Genomic DNA, 19,437 nt, shown 5'->3' with positions numbered 1-19,437 from the left:
TGTTACAGGAGAGTATGTTTTTGGCTCATACACAGTCGTGGGGATTGTGTTTTGCAAAGTTTTGAAAACTCATGGCATAAAATCATAAATGCCTAAACCTGATTTCACCTGAGTTAGTGTGTTTTTTCTTGTGGAGGACAACACTGAGATCTTCCCGCAATATTATTTAATATCCTAGATAATTTATCTTTTGCATTTATTTTTAAATTGGGCATGTTTGCTTTCAGTGCATGGAACTTGAAAAATAATTCTAAAATGAATCATTCAAGTTGTGCCAGGGGTGGTTTAGATTGGATATTAGGAAAAATTTCTTCACTGAAAGGGTTGACAAGCATTGGAACAGGCTGCCCAGGGCAATGGTTGAGTCACAGTCCCTGGAGTTATTAAAAAAACCTGTAGATGGTGGTGATTAGGGACATGGTTTAGTGGTAGACTTGGCAGTGCTAGGTTAATCATTGGATTCAATGATCTTAAGGGTTTTTTTCCAACCTAAATGATTCTGTGATTTTCTTCTCTGATGTTTATGGTAGCAACTTTCTAATTGTTGGGCAGATGTGCCTGTCATTTCAACACACTTGGGAAAAGTGTCAGTGCTTTAAATTTATGTTACTTTTTTTTATTGTTTCTGCTTTCAGATATTCCTCATAGTTAGTTATATCCAGGACAGAGTATATAATGGGGAGAAAACTGGATCTTTCTGGCTTGACTGATGAAGAAGCAGAGCATGTGCTCCAGGTGGTTCAACGAGATTTCAGCCTTCGTAAGAAAGAAGAAGAAAGGCTGAGGTAAGACTAAAATAATGATTAAAAATGTTGGTCTCTTTGGATTGTTATAAACTGTCTGTGGGGTAAACTGGAGAACACAGCTCTTGTTGTGGTGTTCTGTGCATTAATAATCATTCCTATCCCAGAGGCAATAAAGATCCAGACTCTTCCACATGAATTCAGTTATTGCATAGTAATTCACTTCTGTGTTTAGTCTATCCTGGCCTAAACCACAACAGTGGCCTCTAAATAATCTGTGTATATCACCTGGGTAGAGACTAAGATTATCCTGGGAGAATTTTTTGCTTTCTGTAGTCTGTTCCTTTCCTTTTATTCAGAAACCTTGTCTATATGCAGACATGTGAAGGTGAAGAAATTAAGCCCCTCTCCCTCCCCTGAAATAATCAATGGGACATACTATTCTTTGTATTGAGAAGTTATCTTTGCTTTCAGTATTCTGTTGTACAAAATGATTGCAAGCAGAAACAACCTGGAAGAAAACAAATGGAATTTGTTGCAAGGTAACTTTCTCAGCCCAGGAACTTTGCTATGTGACAAGGGAACTACTGACAGACACCTGAATTGGTAGATGCAATGTGTTTCTTGTAGTTTCAACAATATTTTCTTGAATTATTATGTCTGATTTTTTTTATTACCTTCTTTGAACACATCTTTATTCTCCAGAATAGTGTGAAGTCTCTGTCTATAACTGACAAACACACTTTCTCTTACCGTACTACTAGTATCACAAGTATCATCTGTTTTTTTTATCATTTAGTATCAAGCTGAAGTCAACAGGGCAGGAAGATGACTGAAATAAACACAAAACTAGGCATATATTTTATGTGCAGTTGGAACTGAGAAGCATCCTGTCTCTGTCAATTTTCTGTTACTATTTTCTGAAACTACTTGGAACATTAGGAACAAGAAAGAAGGCTTGTGGCATTGGCTTAATTCAGTTTCAGCATGCTGTACAAGCTCTTGCATGGCTTGGTAGCGCAAGCTTGCTGCAGGGAGAAAAGACTGGATGAGGATGGCATGTGGATTATTTTTGTGTGTGTGTGTTTTGCCATGGGTTGTACTGGTTGCTGTTGGTAATCTTTCACAACAAAAGAGATTCTAGAACCAAGAGATTCACAACCAATTGATTCTAGAAACAGTTTAAGGAGAGTGAGTGCGGGGGCTTTCTCTTACTTTTTTACGTGACGGGTTATATCTTACTGGAGCAAGCATGTCGCAGTTGGGAAGTGCTAGGGCATCTAGTGAGAGAAGGAGGGGGAAAGATGTAAAGCATGCCTGCAGAAAATTGATTGGAAAGCCTGGATAGATAGATTTTTTTTTCCTGGTGTTTGTGTTTTACTGTTTTGCTGCTGAAGTTGTCCATGAGACTTGGTAACTGGAAAACTGTTGTGAGGAGGGGGATAAAACACTGGAAAGATAGGAAAAACACATGTGCTAAACTCAGCTTATATATGAGTAGGTACATTTTTTTCTCTTGTAGTTCATGCCTTCTGCAAGTATCAAAGTATGTTGAACTGCTGCAAATAATGATCTGTACTGACAAAGTCAAAGTTCTGAAATTTAGGCTGATATTTATGATAGGAATGTAAGTAATTTTAATGGCCTTAAATATTGCTAGTGAAGTTCAAAGCTTAAAAGCTATGACCTTTTTTTTTTCGAATGGCAGAGTTACAAGGAAGGATGTAGCAGCATATCTTTTTGTCTCACTATGTAATAGAAAATGTAATTATATAAGAAACTTAGACCTTGCTATAGATTAGATTTGCAGCCTGTAAGAAAGTAGATTAGTTCCTGTGTCTGCTTTGATGGCCTATTGCATTTGTATTTAGAAAGTTACCAACTGGCAAAGTCTACAATATAGTTTCACTTCAGACATATTGTCAAGCAATCTTGTTTAATACAAGAAACTGGCATATATTGTTTATACATTAGACTGCTGCTAATAAATTCAGAACCAGGTTATATCTGAGGGTAATTTCTTCCTCCTTGTAATTAATTCCAGGTAGTAACATTAGTCTTCGGATGGAACTGTTGGAACTTTTGTGTGTGATACCTTCTTAAAATAGGGTTTCTGTATAATTCTTCATACCATAAATAGTTTTATTTTTGGGTGTTACTCCCCACAAAGCTGTAAGAAGCTGTTTCCCAGATCTCTCTCTGGGATTATTCCCATTGATAGCAATTATTTCTAAAGATCAAGAACTACTTAAGGGAACATATGACAGATTTCCACTATATCAGGAGAACAGTGAAAGCTAAGAAAACTCTAAGTGGCTGATGGCTTCAATTTTGCTTTGCTAGCAGAAGCTGAAGACTTAATGAACACACTAAAGAAATTAAGTTTATCTTCACTCCTAATAAATGTTTTTAAGGTAGTAAATTAAAATGGCAACTGTTTTAGAGCTAATACACCAATGCCTTGTTAACTGGTTTTTCCATATTCTGTACACAAAATGACATAATGTGTGGAGAAAAGCCATACTGATCATCTGCATTTTCTGCTGCAAAGCTGTTTTGAATCTCTCTGCAGTGAGAATTTTTAGCAGTGGTTCTCTAATTAAAATCTTTCTCCCAACTTTATGCTAGTGTTATCAGACAGGCTGCTCTTGTATGTCTTGTGAAAAAATTAGTTGACTAAAAATGGTAAGATAACAATAAGATAACTGTATGTAAATAGTTAGCAATTAGTGTGGTTGATTTATTATGTCTTACTGCTTCATATTGGTTCAGTTTCTTTTTTGCTATGGCTCTTAGCCTGTTATCAGATTAATAATATTTACTGTTCTTTGTTGCTTATATGCCCATAATCTTTATATTTTAATTATGTGTTGGTTTTGTTCTTTGGCAGTAGTATTATGTTATTATTTACTCCAATGTTAGTGTAATCATCCAGAGTCTTTGATGCTAAAATTTTAACACAGACTTGTAAATAGATGGGCTTGGTTTTCTGTGAAGCAGTTGAAGCAGGCAAACCAGGCAGGTCTGGCATAATTAGGAAGGTGATTGAGTGGCATGGGTGCTCAGGACTAGGCTGTGGTAGTACAGCCTTGTGTAAGTCACCACAGAAGCTCTGCAGGCTGTCTCTGGGCTACTGGGACACTAGCAATCGTAGCTGGCTTCTTGAGCAAGTTGACTGGACACACTAATGGTTTGTGTTCTCATGGACAAATTTATTTTCTTAATCTTGAATTTCAGACTTCATGCAGCTGCAGAATGTCAGCAATGGGGAAGACTGGACTGCTTTGAGGGTTGAACTTCTAACATTTTGCTATGTATAACACCTTTTATTTGCAGTTTGTGAGTTTTGGGGTTTTTTATTTTTTTTTAGAAAGAAATGGCAGGAGAGCTTACAAGGCCAAATGTGCGTTTGAGATAAGTCTCTTTACATAAACAGATGTGTAAATGAGACTGCTGCCTTTTATATTTTTTTTTCCATTTACTACCTGTGCATTCCATTTTCCTGGCTGTCTAAATGTGTCATTATTTATTCTCCTCTGCTGTTGGCAAAATCAGTTCCCCCTTTGGTTGTGTTTTTACAGTTACCCCTGTATCTATAAACATGCTTGTCTGTTTGTTTTGGGTCAGGAATGCTGAGAAGTCAGGGTGTTTTAAATAAATGAAATCACCATTTTATAGAAAAAAAACCTGATGGATCATGTTACTGTGGTACATGTTCCCAACCTGTTAAGTTTTAGCCATGTAGACAGGTTAAAAGATGGCTGTCCTGACACTTAATTTAACATTCAGAAGGACTGCAAAGGAAGAAAAGTTAGAAGGCTGGGAAAGGGGTTCGACAGAAGGGACCTCAGTGCTGATCAGCTGCCAAGAGAACAGATGCTTTACCTGTCAGCAGCTACTTTACTTTAGGACGCCATGGCCTAAGCAATTTAAGCCATCTTCCTATAACCACTGGCAAACCAAAGTTTCCATCACCATATTGAATGCTGAATTAGCCATTTGTGTGGTGGTATTCTAGTGATAAACCTGAGAAACTTGTATCGGGCAGGGATGAAATATGTTTCTTTGCAGGGGACATGATTCTCTTTTGTTTAATAGAACTGCTGTAATCACCGGGGAAAAAATCTATTTACAAGGGAAAATTACTGACCTTCTGCTGCCACGTGGACGTGTGATCATAACATGTTAATTGATTAATATGGTTACATGGGGTCACTGAAACAGCACCAGGGAAGTGTTGAGAGTTGACTGCCACCCACAGGCAAAAACATCACCACGTCTTGCCTGATGTGTCTTTCATAGCTGGGTTGCTGAATATCAACTTTGTTGTCTTTATGCAGTTGTGTTTTGAGTTGTGATAAAGACAAACTGCAGTGATTGAGCAAATCTTCAGAAGTGCTTTATTTGCAGAAAAAAATGAGATGTGCATCCTCACTGTGGAGGGCCCTCTTCACTCTGGTTGGTCTGATTTTCTTTTAGCCAAAGAATTGGTAAGGGACTAGGATAGGGCCTTGTGTAGAAGGTGATTAGATGTTTTAAATTGAGAGTTGTTTTTCCCTGTGGTTTTTTTTTTTATTTTCTGCTCATTTTGAGTTGTAGCCCATTGTGGCATGAGTAGACTCCTGAAGAGGCTTCTTAAGAAACAAATTCTCATACCTGACATAACCCAGAATTCAGTTTGATGCTTTTGCACGTCAGACTGTAGTAGACTTAAGTGTATTTACAGTATGTGGCATGGGTCTTGTAGTGGCTAAAATATTAAACTCCTTCCAACCTCTGTTAATTGAAATATTGTCTGTGTGAGTCATATCAAACTGGCAGATGCCAAGTCTGAGATTTGGATAGCTATCTGTTGATTCTGCATATCTTGTTCTTCCTTCCTGTGGCAGGCTTGTTTGTTTTAAGGTATTTGATGCAAAAAACCAACCCAAACCAATTGTCTTCCCTCTTTTCCTTGCTTCCAAACAGAACTATTTTAAAGCTGTTTTCCTGGTAGGGAAGGAATGGGAGATTGTTCTCATCTCCACAGGCTGCAGAGTTCCAGCAGATGAACTTCTCTGATGAATACCTTGTTGCTCCAAGTGATTTCATAAGGTCAGCCTGCTTGCTCTTCACTGATGGACAGTGTGGGGAGAGCACAAGGAGCATTCCTGTCCTTTACTCTGATTTTTTTTTTTTTTTTTTTTTTTTGCAGCAAGTAGCCAGCATTCTAGTTCCTGTGTCTGCTCATTAACTCCTCAAGGGATCTGGAGGAGGCTGTAACATACCACTACATATCCCTGCTTTTACCCGTGAGGCTTGAGAGTAAGGCCACGCCGTGCTAAGGAGAATAGGTAGCATTTCTTTATGGGCTGTCCTGGCACATGTATTCTCTCCCTGTGATAAAAGGTCTTAGAACGGTTTATTCCTTCTCTGAGAAAAGTGCTCTTTGTGATTCCCACGTTAACACAGCAACGTACTTTTCCAGTGTAAAGCTCTGCTGAGCCATCGTAAATTTAGCACTTGTGTCTAAACTTATTTTTGAGTGCAATGAATGATTCATCAGAATCATAATTGCAACTTACTATGTTATTTTTCTGCTGCTTTGGCTTATAAAACAAGATTAAAATATATCTAGGGCAGTACAGCTGTTTCCTGGAATTAAGGGTTCATTAACATAATTAAGGCCAAGACATCTTTATTTATACATTATCACCAATTTTGTTGTATACTGTTTCAAGATGCAAAGAACTTGTTTCCTGGCTCGTGCAGGCTGTCAGGATAAAGAGTTTTCAGTAACTTCATTTCTGTACTAGATGCTTTACACTGTTACTGTGTAGTCCTCTCTCAACAGCAATGTTTAATATTTTAACAGGTAGACTTTAGCTGTATTCTCAGGTCAGGATAAATTGCTTATCAAAAAGTAGTGACCTGGATGAATTCTGCATGAAAGCCAGACAGCTAATGGTTGGTTTTGCTGCAGAGTCAGTAAGGATGCCCTTTAAAACCAATTAGAAACTGTTACTCATCACTAATTTCAAGAATCATTGATCTAGGTATGCTGTGTGCTATCCAATAACGCTGTGTTGGGGTTGGTCAAGGAAGTAGGTATCTTAGCAGTGATACACATGCCACATCATGTGCAGTGCAACAGCATTTAGTCTGTCGTTCTGTGATTTGCACAAAACTCTCTGCTCTAACGCCACAGGGTCCTGGTGTAAAATTAGTGTGTAGGTTCTGCTGTCTGTGTTGGTTGCTGTTCCACCTATAAGCAGAGAAGGTGAGAACAGTGGACAAGAAGGTGGGATTTAGTTGATGTCTTACAAGAAAGAAATTGGGGCACTGGAAAAAGTCTGGCATTAGAAGCAAAGAACTTTCAGCTGTTTAAGTTACAGGTTTGGGTCCAAATTTTTTCTGCCTAATAGAGGGAAAAATGCTAGGCTACTTCTGAAGAGTAGCTTGTGCTTAGGTGCATCTAAAAACAGTTCTGTGCATCTTGGTTGTGCATACTTGTGACTATTGACTATAATGGGAACCCACTCTGACTGTCCCTGTCATTTGAATGCCATATAGATGCTTTAAGGGAAACCTAGATGGAACTTTTCAGTAAGTTCTTTGGCAAAAGCAGGACCTCATTCCTCAAACTGTCATTCTTGAATTTTAATACAGGCAATTCCAGATGTGAGTTTTGGCTTTTTAAAAATGTATTTCCAAATGCAGTTTCAACTCGGAGGAAATGCTGGTGAACCAAGCATGAAGAAACATGAGAGATGAGGCTTATGAAAAAGTGGGAAAAAAAAAAAAAAAAAGCACCTAACTATAGGGAGTATCAGAGAAATTTGCGTAGAAAGAAATGTCTGCAGTTAACGTTTTCAAAACTGGACAGGCCATGGAAGATTTAGCTGAAGTACAGCCCATATACACTGTGCCAAACTTGCATGACCTGTGGGTAAGTATTTAACGGAAGCAGTATGTTGAGGAGATGTTATAAAAAAAAAAAAAAAAGATGTTATACAAAAAACCAGGCTTTTTTGTAGTAATTTGGTTGAGCTACAAGGAGTGAGTATGCCTAGTGATAATGAATATCTGTAATGTAAAATCAATATTTAATCTCTGATATCTTGTGTATGAAGGGTCTAAGCTGTTAAACATGATTTGGAGGAGTAATCTCTCACCTGACTGGCCCTGCAGTGTGGAGAAGGGATGTTCTCTTGAGCATGGACTCCTGTCTGTACAATTTAGTGACACTGAAAATAGTTGCTGAAAATGTTAAATCTTAAGTGTGTTTTTCAGGGAAAGTGCTTCAGAGAAAGTTTTTTCTGGAAAAAAACCCCTCAAACCTAATCTTGTTAAATATGTCACTCAGTTTATCAGAAATCTTATGCCTCAAAGCTCAGTGTTCATGGCAAAAGCAGATAGATGTTCATGGGTTGATAGAGGGAATCTACTGAGGGAAGGAGGTTACCAGAGAAATAGTTACAGGTTTCAAGAACAGGGTATTCATGGTTTTATATGAATGCCATCAGTTTCTGGATCTTGCCTTGGGTATGAAGATGTACCATGTGGACCTCTTGAGTTCTGTCCCCACTGTCCTGTGAATTCAGAACTATTGATTCTGTAGAGGTTATCTGGATCTGGGCAAACACCACATTGAAAGTTGGGCTCATCTACTGCGTGTCTGTCATCTTTTTATTGCTGTACTGGACCAAAATGCAAATATATGAACAAAAAATGATCATTTTGTAGTCTCATGTAAGCACTACTGGGTGAAAATTAGCCTAAGAGAGAAAAACCCCATCATTTAGCAGGTCATCACTGAAATGTTCAGCCTATTGGTAAAGAAAACTTGTTTTATTAGTAGGAAGATGGAGAGTTTGGACACCCTCATGCCCATTAAACGAAATGGGGTGCTGGAGAGCAGGAGAAGAAATTTTCTTATGAGTTGCTTAGACTTTTTTTTTTGAGCAACCAAGGCATTTGAGAGATGTGTGAAATGGATAGGTCAGTGCACGTGTTGTGCTATCTAAAGTAAAAATTAAGCTTTTTTGAAAGGGGAATTATAAGTGATTCAGAATCTGATGCTTCTAAAGATGAAAATGGAAGCAGTAGTGCCTACAGAGGTGACTTTCCAGGAACCAGTTTCAGTTGCTGGGAAGAATGTAAAAGAGCACAAGTGTCAGGTCCAGAACAGCTGAATTTCAGCATCTTGCTTCAGAGGAGAAAGGTCTGGACAAGTTATCTGCACACTGGAAATAGGGTTTAAATCCAAAGCTCGGAATGCAAAATGTACACTATGGTGGGACACCTACCTCGTGGATACTCTTAACTTTGTGGGCTTGTTTTTACAATAACTATTGGTTGTTGCTTTAGTGCTTCAGGTTGGTTAGTGATTGCTGTAATTACAGAACTGATTGAAAAGATCTGTGGATGAAATGTATGGCTTTATTGGAGGAGTGTGTTTTTATCCAGCTTAGCTAATTTTACAGGTCAAGATCTTGTACCAACTTACAGTTGTTATCTGTGCAAGCTGAAGTCTGCCTTACGTGTTGGTTTTGCTGTAGTAGTAGTTCAGGTGTTACTCTAGTAGTACAATTAGTACTTTCTCAAGTTATGGTAAAACATGTAAATACACATGACAGGAATGGCTGCATAATGTAATTTATTCAGGATTTACTCTTTGTGTTAGAGTACAGGGATCCTCTAAATGTGTTGCCATACAACATTCACTAAGCTCTTCTTACTTACTTCACTAAGTTGTAAGCAGTATGGGCCAAGTCTTACAGTTTTGGAAAAGTGTTGTATTTAAAGTCAGTTTATGTGTTTATGCCAGAAAGGAATGGTTTTACTGTGAGTTTCATAGAAACATACTGTAGACCTTTCCTTGGCTACATCAATCTGGATGGATCTGTCTGAAGCTATACAGCTTCCCATCTTAAATGTTAAACTTGTTTTTGGTTTTCAAGAAAATAAGAGATACTGCTCAACATTATGAAGTTTGTCAATCTGAAATATGACTTATGATTTAGATTTGAAAATTGACTTGTTAATACTTTTTTTCAGAAACATACATGTATGGAAGTTTAAAAGTAGACATTTAAGAAACATGAATGTCTGTGAAAGGAAGAGGCTTCTTCTTCTACCTATAAAGCATTACTGCTTTACCATTCTTAAAAGGTATTATAATATTTCAGAGATACTTGATTTAAGGAAAATAGTATTGACTGGAAACTGGATTTGCTTATATTTTTATTTCAAGTATTGTTGGCCAATCAAGGGGTAGTTTTTGCCTTTGCTTACTTAAAGAATTTCCATTCTCTGTGTTCTTCATGGACAACGAAGTCTCTCTGGTCTTATCTGTGGCCAGTTCCTGTACCCTCAGGCACAGGAGAGAGTAGAACCAAGAACTGCTGTTAAGTAGCAGCACAGGAAGGTGGAAGAGGGCTGCTGTGAAGTTTAGTTGCCTTTGTGCACTGAAATGAGTGTGGAGCCGTCTCCTACTGTCCATGTTTTTGATTATGAAAAGGTGCATTTTGAATACTTGCTAATATTTCCTATCTGAAGCCTATGAAGAACTGAAAGCTTGTCAGAATCCACAGGGTAAGTAAATTTCATCATGTGGAAGGAGCACTTAGAGAAGTTAAGGCCACTGTACTGGGGCAAAATGAGTGTTTTGTTAGCTGTGCTGAAGCTTAGGGAGTGTATCACAGGATCTCGTCAAACTATTGAATCAGCAGAGGTAAAAGTGCATCTTAACAAATAGCTGTGGTTTGTATTCACATAACACCTCGTCGTTCCAGTTCTCTAGAACTATTAATTGTCATGCACAGCTTCCCACTCAATGCTGTGTGGGAGGAATGAGCTGTGCTAAATGGGATAACAGTTCTTAGAAATCCTTCAAGTCTATGAACCTGTGTCATGAGCAGTTCATGGAAAGATAGCTACTTTCCAAGTTAAGGTTTAATAAAACTTTTGCCAGTCTCTTCACTGTTCTACCTCATTCCAAAGTGAACCATTGCAAACTATGATCACCTTGCTTTCTAGAAATGTCACAATGTGTAATTAGAGGGGAGTTTGATTTTTAGTGTATATAGGCATGTTCTGTGTTTATGGTGAGTTCAAAGGACTGCCAGGCAACTTTTGGAAGGAGCTGACTGAGTTAAGAGGTATATGTTAGAGACAGCTGATCTTTGTTTCACAAATGGCAAAATTCTCAGCATTTTTCTTTCTAAATGAAATTGGTGAACATTTTCAGCTAAAGAAAAAAGGGGTATGCATGTATAGGAGAAATCTGAAGATGTCAAAATGCTTTGTCAACACTTCCAAAGTGGTGTTTCAGTATACTTTCTGACTGTAACACTTTCTAACGTTTGTTGGTTGCATATGTGAAATAAAATGGATTTGCTTTTGTTACCTTTGTGAAAATATTTTTTTTAAAAAAGAATAGTAGTGTAAATTAACATGTTAAATTTTGCATTTGTAGTAGTTGTTGCATGCAAAAACTGTCAGCTGTATCTCAGCTGAGGGTAGTATACAAGTTAATATACCACAAAGTATTGTTGTAATGGGTGCTATCTAAGTATATGACTCTACCCTATGATAAATACAAGCTAATTATAATTTACCCTTGGGGGGTATGGTAAGGAGCTTCATGTTTGCTTAGGGGAAGGAACTAACATATGGGCAGTTACTACAGTGTCATAATTTTCACTGTAATTGAACTTGGAGTAAATTATTAATCTACTGTTGTCTTTATTTGCAGTGTACTTGGCTCTGTGCCTGAGGTTGAAACAAGTCTTTGAACTTTACACCAGAGGAGTCTGTGTAACAGCATGTTCCTTTATTATTTTTTTTTTATTGGAATGAATTATAATTGGTCAATATATTTACTTATGCCTCTCTTCCTTTATTGCTTTAATCCTTTGATTCTCCTTCTAGTTATGACTTAAAGTTCTCCTGAAAGCAGTTGAACTCAAACATACTTTCTTTTCTTTTTACTCTATGGTACTTACTAAAAATTGGAATGGTGTCATGGTTTAACCCCAGATGGAAACAAAGCACCACACAGCTGCTCGCTCACTCTGCCCCAGTGCGATGGGGGAGAGAATCAGAAGAGTAGAAGTGAGAAAACTTGTGGGTTGTGATAAAGACAGTTTAATGGGTAAAGCAAAACCCGTGCATGCCAGCAAAGCAAAACAAGGAATTTATTCACCACTTCCCACTGGCAGGCAGGTGTTCCGCCATCTCCAGGAAAGCAGGGAACCATCACATGTAATGGTTACTCGGGAAGGCAAATGCCATCACTCCGAACATCCTCTCCCCTTCCTCTTTCTTTCCTCAGCTTTATACAGAGCATGACATTCTGTGGTATGGGATACGCCTTTGGCCTGTTCAGGTCAGCTGTCCTAGTTATGCTGCCTTCCAGCTTCTTGCACACCTGCTTGCTGGCAGAGCATGGGAAACTTGAAAACTCCCTAATTTAGAGTCAGCACTACTTAGCAACAACTAAACCATCAATGTGTTATCAACGTTATTCTCACTCTAAATCCAAAACGCAGCACTGTACCAGCTATTAAGAAAAAAATTAGCTCTATCCAAACTGAAAGCAGGAGAAATGGTAACTAGTATTGTTGACTGCTATCCAAACTCCATGAAGGAAAACACAAATCCCTCTATAAAGCTGGTTTACAATAGGATTAATATCTTGGGAGTTCCATAGTAAGTCTTCATTAATACAGCTCTTCAGTATATTACAAAGAGGCAAAACTAATGCAGCCTATGGCAAATTGGGTGTGGTTCTAGATACACTTTGGATTATAATTTGGCTAGTAAATATTGGAGTATATAGGCTGCAAATGCTGTAGTGTTTCTGCAGAACTTTCAGCTTGAAAGGATATCCTGAAATAATCTTGGATTTGTCAAGCACATTGTAAATGGAATAATTTGGAAACAGCACAGAACTCTAATGCTTGCATCTCAATCAAAAGAACTTTTAACAAAGAAGCAATTAAAATTTGAGCCTGTTTGAGGTGGCAGGGATTGAATAAAATTTTTCTGTATTTCAGGAACACTTTGCGACTTAACAAGAGAGTCTCCAATATCTCTCTTGGCCACTGTAGCATTTGTCAGTGAGGGTGGCTAATTATGTACTGGTGGTATCTCCTCCTTTCCCCCCCCCTCAGTTTTCATCAATGCATGATGGACTTCCCAGTTTTGTTCCCAGCATAACACTAGGAGGGAGGAGACCAGTGAATTGTGATAGAAGACCTGTCATTAAGAGGAGGGAGCTTCATTAGTTTTGCCGCTGTGGTCCTATGCTTTTTATATAATTCTTGAACCTTCAGGAAGTGATGAGTTTCTTGCTTCTGTTTTGACTTTGGTGGTTTTGTTGTGGTTTTTTTGGGTTGTTTTTTTTTACCTTCCTGTTTAAGAAAATAAAATATACTTGTGTGCTTCTAGTAGGAATGTTGAAAATATGATTAAATTTAGACGCTTTGTTGTAACTGCATCTAGGCTGTCAGTCATCCTGGAAGTAATCCTGTGGCCATCTTCCAGTCTTTTCAATTGATGTTGCTTCAGTTGATGGCAAGATGTCACCTATGATTCTGTCTTTTGAAAGCTTTATTTGAATGGATTAAATGAATCAAAAACAGCCAAATACTTGTATGACAGCTATGGAATATCTCCTGTTAGATAGGAGACAGTAATCAAAATAGTATCAATAGTAAAGAAATCTCTTCCATGCCATAATATACCATTTGAAGTTTCTGTGTGCCTTAGGTATATTGCCTGTTGATTTATAACTGTTACAGGTAGTGGCATGTAGTGTGGAAGAATGGAATGTGGATTTGTGTTTCATGTGTAGCTAACTGGTCATCTAGAAAGAAAAAAATAATTTTACTGTAAATCACAAATTCACAGTAATTTTTATTTTTCCCTTTCGTATTTTACACACTTTGGTTCTTGAGAACAGTTCTTTCATGCTGGCATAAAACCTAGTTAGCCAGTACAATCTGTGAACTGACAGTTTTGTTCTGTGGTAGGTCGTGAATCTGTGTAAGTGGCTTGAAGTTCAAAAAGGAGCTCTTAAGTATTTTATGTGTCAGTCCAGTACTGGTGAGTTGTCTGTGTCTTAGGCAGGCAAAGTACCATAGCCTGATCATTGTTTTTTCTTTTTCCCATCTGGATTTTAATTTATTTTTTTCTGTGTAAACTTTTATTTATTAGTATTAGCTGAAGTTATATGTAATACTAATAGTATACTAGCATATTGCAGTAGATTGTAATATACTAATAGTATGTTATATGATAGAATACTAATCAGCACAACCACACGGGCAAAGTGTGCTTTAAGAGTGCCGGGACACGTGAGAAATTAGAGGAATAAGAATAAGAGGTTTATAGAAAGTCAAACATGTACCTTCGTGTTTGCCATTAATACGGACTAGACTTGTAGCTCTCCAAAGACGCAAACTTGAGATTTGAAAAAATTAGCTTAGAACCTTCAAGTGGCCCAGTTTTAGAGAGGCTGGACACTTAGATTGGATTAACATCCATGTGTTTGGAATAGCGTAACATACAGAGCCTTTTGGATGGCAGTTGTCAGCTAGCTGTAACAGGTTTTCCAGGTGTAGATTACATCAGGTGCCTATAAGTACCTGCTGGAAGGTGTTTTTAATGTTTTGTAGTGGGTCTAAGGAGGAATAGCCTTTACATTCTTTATATTTGTCAAACTTGTAATTTAGTTCTAGGCTGGTATTCTTATCTTGTTGCATTCTGAATGAAAATGAGAACAGAAAATAAGTATTAGTAGCACAAGAGGGAATAATCAAACCAAATATTATTATAGTCCTTAGCACAGTCTGTGATGACCAAAAGTGTTCTCCTGGCCAGCAGTTCTCTCAAATTTAATTTGTCTTTAATCAGTTAAGGAAACAGTTCCAGGCACTCTAGAGCAAAGCCCTTTCTGCCCTTGGGTAATGTAAAAAGATGCAGCATCTGATTTAATCAACTTAGGACTCAGTTTCATAAAAGAAAGGAGAGCAAATCCATCATCACCTGAAAACAGAAACTCACTTTTGTGCACTTTTCAGGAGTACTCAGTTTTGACCTACATTTCCCTGCTTAAGTTGATAGCATTGGCACTTTTTATGGTAATGTGGGTTGTTTTTAAAATTCCCCCCAGTCCCAGGTTTGTAATAGCTGTGTTAAGGTATGCCTCAGACACAGTAGTGACTCCTGCTGGGAATGGCAGTTGGAACTGTTGAGAGTCAGCAGTTAAGCAGTCTTGGAGACTGTTGAGCAGGGCATGCTGAACAACAGGTGTCTACACAGAAATGTTCTTCTATACACACAGTCCCAGCCTGACAACACCTACTTTGAGGAAGTTAGTGGAGAGGATAATGTTGCAAAAGAGAACGTGACTGTCTGCTGTCACCCCTTTGAGCAGAAATAATTATCTTAAATGTATATGTGATCTGGGTATTGCAGGCATTGTTGCTTTAGCATCAAATATTAACGTTAGCATTAATTACCATTAATGTGATAAGTAAAGCAGCGGTCCATAATTGTAGTGTATGCGAACAGGCAGGTATTTTGGAAAGAGCTATGATGCTTTTTTCAGTCAGTGAAAAATCTTCTAATACCGATGTTTGCTGCAGAAGAGTAATCTCAGAAATTTGGCAGAGCATTTCAGGCATATCTTTGATGTCTCTACATTTAACTTCCTTAGCATGGTAGTATTTTCCTTTGATTAGTTTGCTTCAGTGTTTTACAACACTTTGTAATGGTGATTGGGGTTATTTCAGACAAGGGACGCTGGGGAAAGAGGGGGAAGAAGAAAGATGACTGCAGAAGTAACTGTTGTGAAATCAAAGGCTGATATTCCCTTTATCCTGCTTATGTTCTCATGATTTGGCTGCCTGTAATATGGTTTATAAATCTGGCTCAGTTGGCTTTGCATAGATAAAACTCCTCTTTAGTATTATGGATTTCTTCACTCACAAAAAAATGCTTTTGTTTTAGGTAACAGTAGTTAGAATGGAGGATGTAAAGTCAAGACATACTCTGTGTCTTTCTGAATAGTTAAAACCAAACAGTGAGGCACTACAACTCCAAGATACCTAAGTATGTAAGTTTGTGTTTTGGGAATCTGGTCCTATCTCCGACCTAAAGTTGTAGGTGCAAAACTTGAGACTGAAACAGCTTGCCATAGAGATGCTAATGGATATTAGCTTTCATGAAGCACTCAGAAATTATGTGACAGAAGTCACAAACACTGTATCTTTTTATATGTTGCCAGTCTTGGAAAAACAAACATCCTCCACAGATATTTGTGGTTAGGAAATATATCATGGGTTAGGAGCAGTTACATTTGAATGTTGTCATGTTGTGAGTAAAACATCAACAGATACCTTACGTTTGAATGTGTGAAACCAACTTAGGACTTTTGTATTTGGGAATGCAGAAGGAAAGTTCGAGGATATAAATAGCTTCCCAGATCTATCTCTCTTTCAAATTGCACAATTTTTTGACAGATAAATTCAGGTTCTTTATTGCTGGTGAAGAGTCTAGTCTTCCCTGAAAACACATGGAATTTGATGAAGAGGCTGAGTAAACAGCATTTTGTCTATTTGCATCTTTTAATAGTTGGCCAGTAGAGCTCCTTAGGCATAGATCAGAAACTATTTAGTAATCTGGAAAGCTGTTTATGAAGGGTCCATGTTATTCACACCGTGTTTCTAATGAGAGAGTGGTAGCTTTATGGCCTTTGACTGCAGTTTAGCAAGGTGCGGTGGGGCGTTATCATATTTGGCTGAATGAGACCCTTTAACATACACCTAGTTCAAAAGCCTTGAATGTAAAAATGCTTATTTGAAGTCCCATATTTGCTGTTTCTTGGTATTCTCTTATCTGCGTTAATGCATTTTCATTCTCTATCCACTTAATACTAACTGTGCAAACTTGACCACTGCTGCAAAAGTTGAGCTGAGTTCTTTCCATTTCATGTGTTGCCGTCCTTTTAAAGTCCCTGCAGCATTGGTAAGATGGAAAGTATTTCTTGTGCAACCTTTTCAGCACTAGCAGGGTTGCATGAGTGAGTAATTAGATTTTTTGTAAAATACTGCACAAGAAGTAATAAAGTCATCTGTGTTTCAATGTAGCAGTGTTGTGTCTTCAGAGCTTCTGAGGAGTAAGAAGTCATATACTGATTTTCATCAAACAAGTATGACTGAGTACTTGCTGGGAGAGTGTCTGCAGCTTAAAAAAACCAGTTGGTTTTCAATTCAAGTTAATGTTTCTGGAATCATTATCCCGCAAACCCACCCCTGAGGTACTAACACTTCAAAAATTAAAATTTTAGGCATGCAGAGCCTTTCATTTAAGCCCTGTTAATTACAGTTGTCTTTGTGTTTTTAGTTTCCATAGGTTAGAGGCAAATAAAATACCATTTCTGCGTGCATTAGCTAAAAGGAACCTTTCATATGAAAGTCTCTAGCTTTCATTACAGACCTACATCTTTAATAGGGAATTGGGATTATGGCTCTTGTCTTTTGCCCATCCATTTACAATTGTCACTTAAATATTAAAGAACTAAATTGTCCCTTGAAAGGCAGATTTTAGTTGATCGCAGACATGCATATAGTGGGCAGTACTCAGATTTCTGCTATTTCAGCTGATTTCCACTATCTGGATAGATAATCTGCCATTAGCTTTTGTTCAAAAGGTGAATTTGTTATTAAAATGGTAACAGTGAAGGAGGCTTTGAAGGAATTTGCCTGCTAATGTTTGTCTTGTGCAAGAAACAAACAAAATAGACAAGACTGTTATGGCGTTGCAGATTGTACTGTAAATACTTGTGATGATTTTATTATTATTTATTTCTGGACTCATCACAAGGATTTGGTAAGCAAATATGTAAAATTTAGGTTTTGTTTTTCATGGGCTTTTTTGAACACTGATTTATACTGTGATTGCTATTAATTTCAATCCATAATAAAATATTTCTGTACATTGTGCAGTAAATTGCTGTAGAGAAAGTCACAAGTGGTGACTTACAGTTGAAAGTGTCTCAGATTTATATTCTGTAGCAATTTCTCATTTGATCATATAATAATTTTTACTGTTTGATTAAATTTAGGCGATAAAAATTAATTATCCTATATTTGGGTTTGTGAAGTAACAGCAGTAGGCGGGGGAAGCACAATTCTCCCCCTCTCCCCCTTTTTCCTATTTTTGTAGACCAAAGGAGAATGTGCTCCTCCCTTCCTTTTTCTCCTCCCTCTTTCCCTGGTGTGTATAAGGATGCTGCTGCTGCATTCTCCTCTTTCATGCTTTGGGCAAACGTAATGTTTGTATCTCCAGTCCACTATACCTCTTTGCTCACAAAGTTGATAACAAAGTTGTTAGTTATTTACTGAACATAGCAATGCGGTATAGTCATTGTATTAGTATCTGACGCTTTGGTAGTTGTTCAACATTCTGTGAAGCTGTTGTCCCCTGCTAAATAGATCTGTAAGGGTACTCACCTATCTAGGCATAATACTGTAAGAGCTTTATTGCTCATCTGAAGGGGGCTTTAGAGGGCTGAATTCTTTATCCTTGCTAGCAAATGAATGTTTGAATAAGTTTATCTGCTTATATAAAAGAAACTGTTTAAAACTGAGTAGGTAGTAGCTAAAATTCCCTTGCTGCTTTGACAGGGGGCAGGCATCCACTTGAATGTTCTTGAAGCATTGCCATGGCCAGTTTTCTAGCTTGGCAGAAAGAGGAGAGGGACCAACCTCCTGGGCCAAGACACTCTTCCAGGGACAAATCACAGCTCCATTCATTCAATTGCATCTCCCTGTACTTCTTGCCAGCTGGTCTGTTACTGTTTCATTAACTCTCAACTGAAGAGAGTGGAAGATCGTAGATGATTTGGGTAAATGATTCCCAATAATGAAGAGGTGGGAGAGTCTGCTTGTCTCCCACCTGTCTCTGCCTCTACTGGTGGGAGGCTGAGAACACTTGTAGAAGAGAGGTCTTTCTTGCACTGACTGCCAGATGCTGTGATCTCTTTCCAAAGCTTTTCTTTTTCCCTACAGACCAATGCATTAGTTGCATTGACTAGCAGATGTGGCAGCATGCTTTTCTTTGTAGCTCTTGTTTAGGGAATACCTGCTCTGGGCAGTAAAGCTAGCAGAAATTGCCATCGGTAAGGCCATGCAGCAGTACCTACCAAGTACTACCTACCTACGAAGCCTGCCTATGGTCTCATGGCTGAAAGGGGCATATACGTTCTTGCAGGGCTTGTTAGCATCCAGGCAGTACAAACAGGACTAGATTGTTCCTGGTGTGAAACAGGTCTGTTGTGTGTCTTACTGTGCTCCAGCATAGATGCAGTCCTAACAAAAATGTGTGCAAAGTGCCTACAAGAAAGGGCCTTGCAACAGGGAACCAACCGCTTTTGTGTAAATGGTGTTTCACTGCAATTGTATGTAAGGGAGAAATTAAATCAGTACTGCCAACTGAGGTATTAAGAATACGACCCACCTTCCAGTAAATAATTTCTCTAAAGACCTCTGGTTAAAATAATGATGCAAAATTCCTTTTATTTGTTTTCTCAAAGGCAAGAGTTACTAATTTTCCTTTTTAAGTCCTAGAATAGCGTTTTCTACCGTGTGTGTAGGGGAAAAAAAAAAACAACCCTACAAAGATGAAAACAAGACAACCTCAA

At 38.0% G+C, this 19,437-nt stretch overlaps 1 protein-coding gene across 5 annotated transcripts in view; it reads left to right on the top strand.

Moving 5' to 3' along the window:
* Window positions 1-19,437, top strand: part of MYRIP (myosin VIIA and Rab interacting protein) — a 236,398-nt gene that overhangs the window by 13,728 nt on the left and 203,233 nt on the right. For all 5 annotated transcript variants that reach the window (XR_008732035.1, XM_055709086.1, XM_055709084.1 and 2 more), the window contains exon 3: window positions 636-785. Coding sequence is in view for 4 of the 5 variants with exons in the window: in XM_055709086.1 (XP_055565061.1) it covers window positions 676-785 (110 nt within the window). In the remaining variant the exon portion in view is untranslated. The remainder of the gene's footprint in view (window positions 1-635; window positions 786-19,437) is intronic.

This window comes from Falco cherrug, chromosome 4 (genome assembly GCF_023634085.1).
Source record: "Falco cherrug isolate bFalChe1 chromosome 4, bFalChe1.pri, whole genome shotgun sequence".
NCBI lineage: Eukaryota > Metazoa > Chordata > Aves > Falconiformes > Falconidae > Falco > Falco cherrug.
This window is presented reverse-complemented; position numbering and strand designations above follow the sequence as displayed.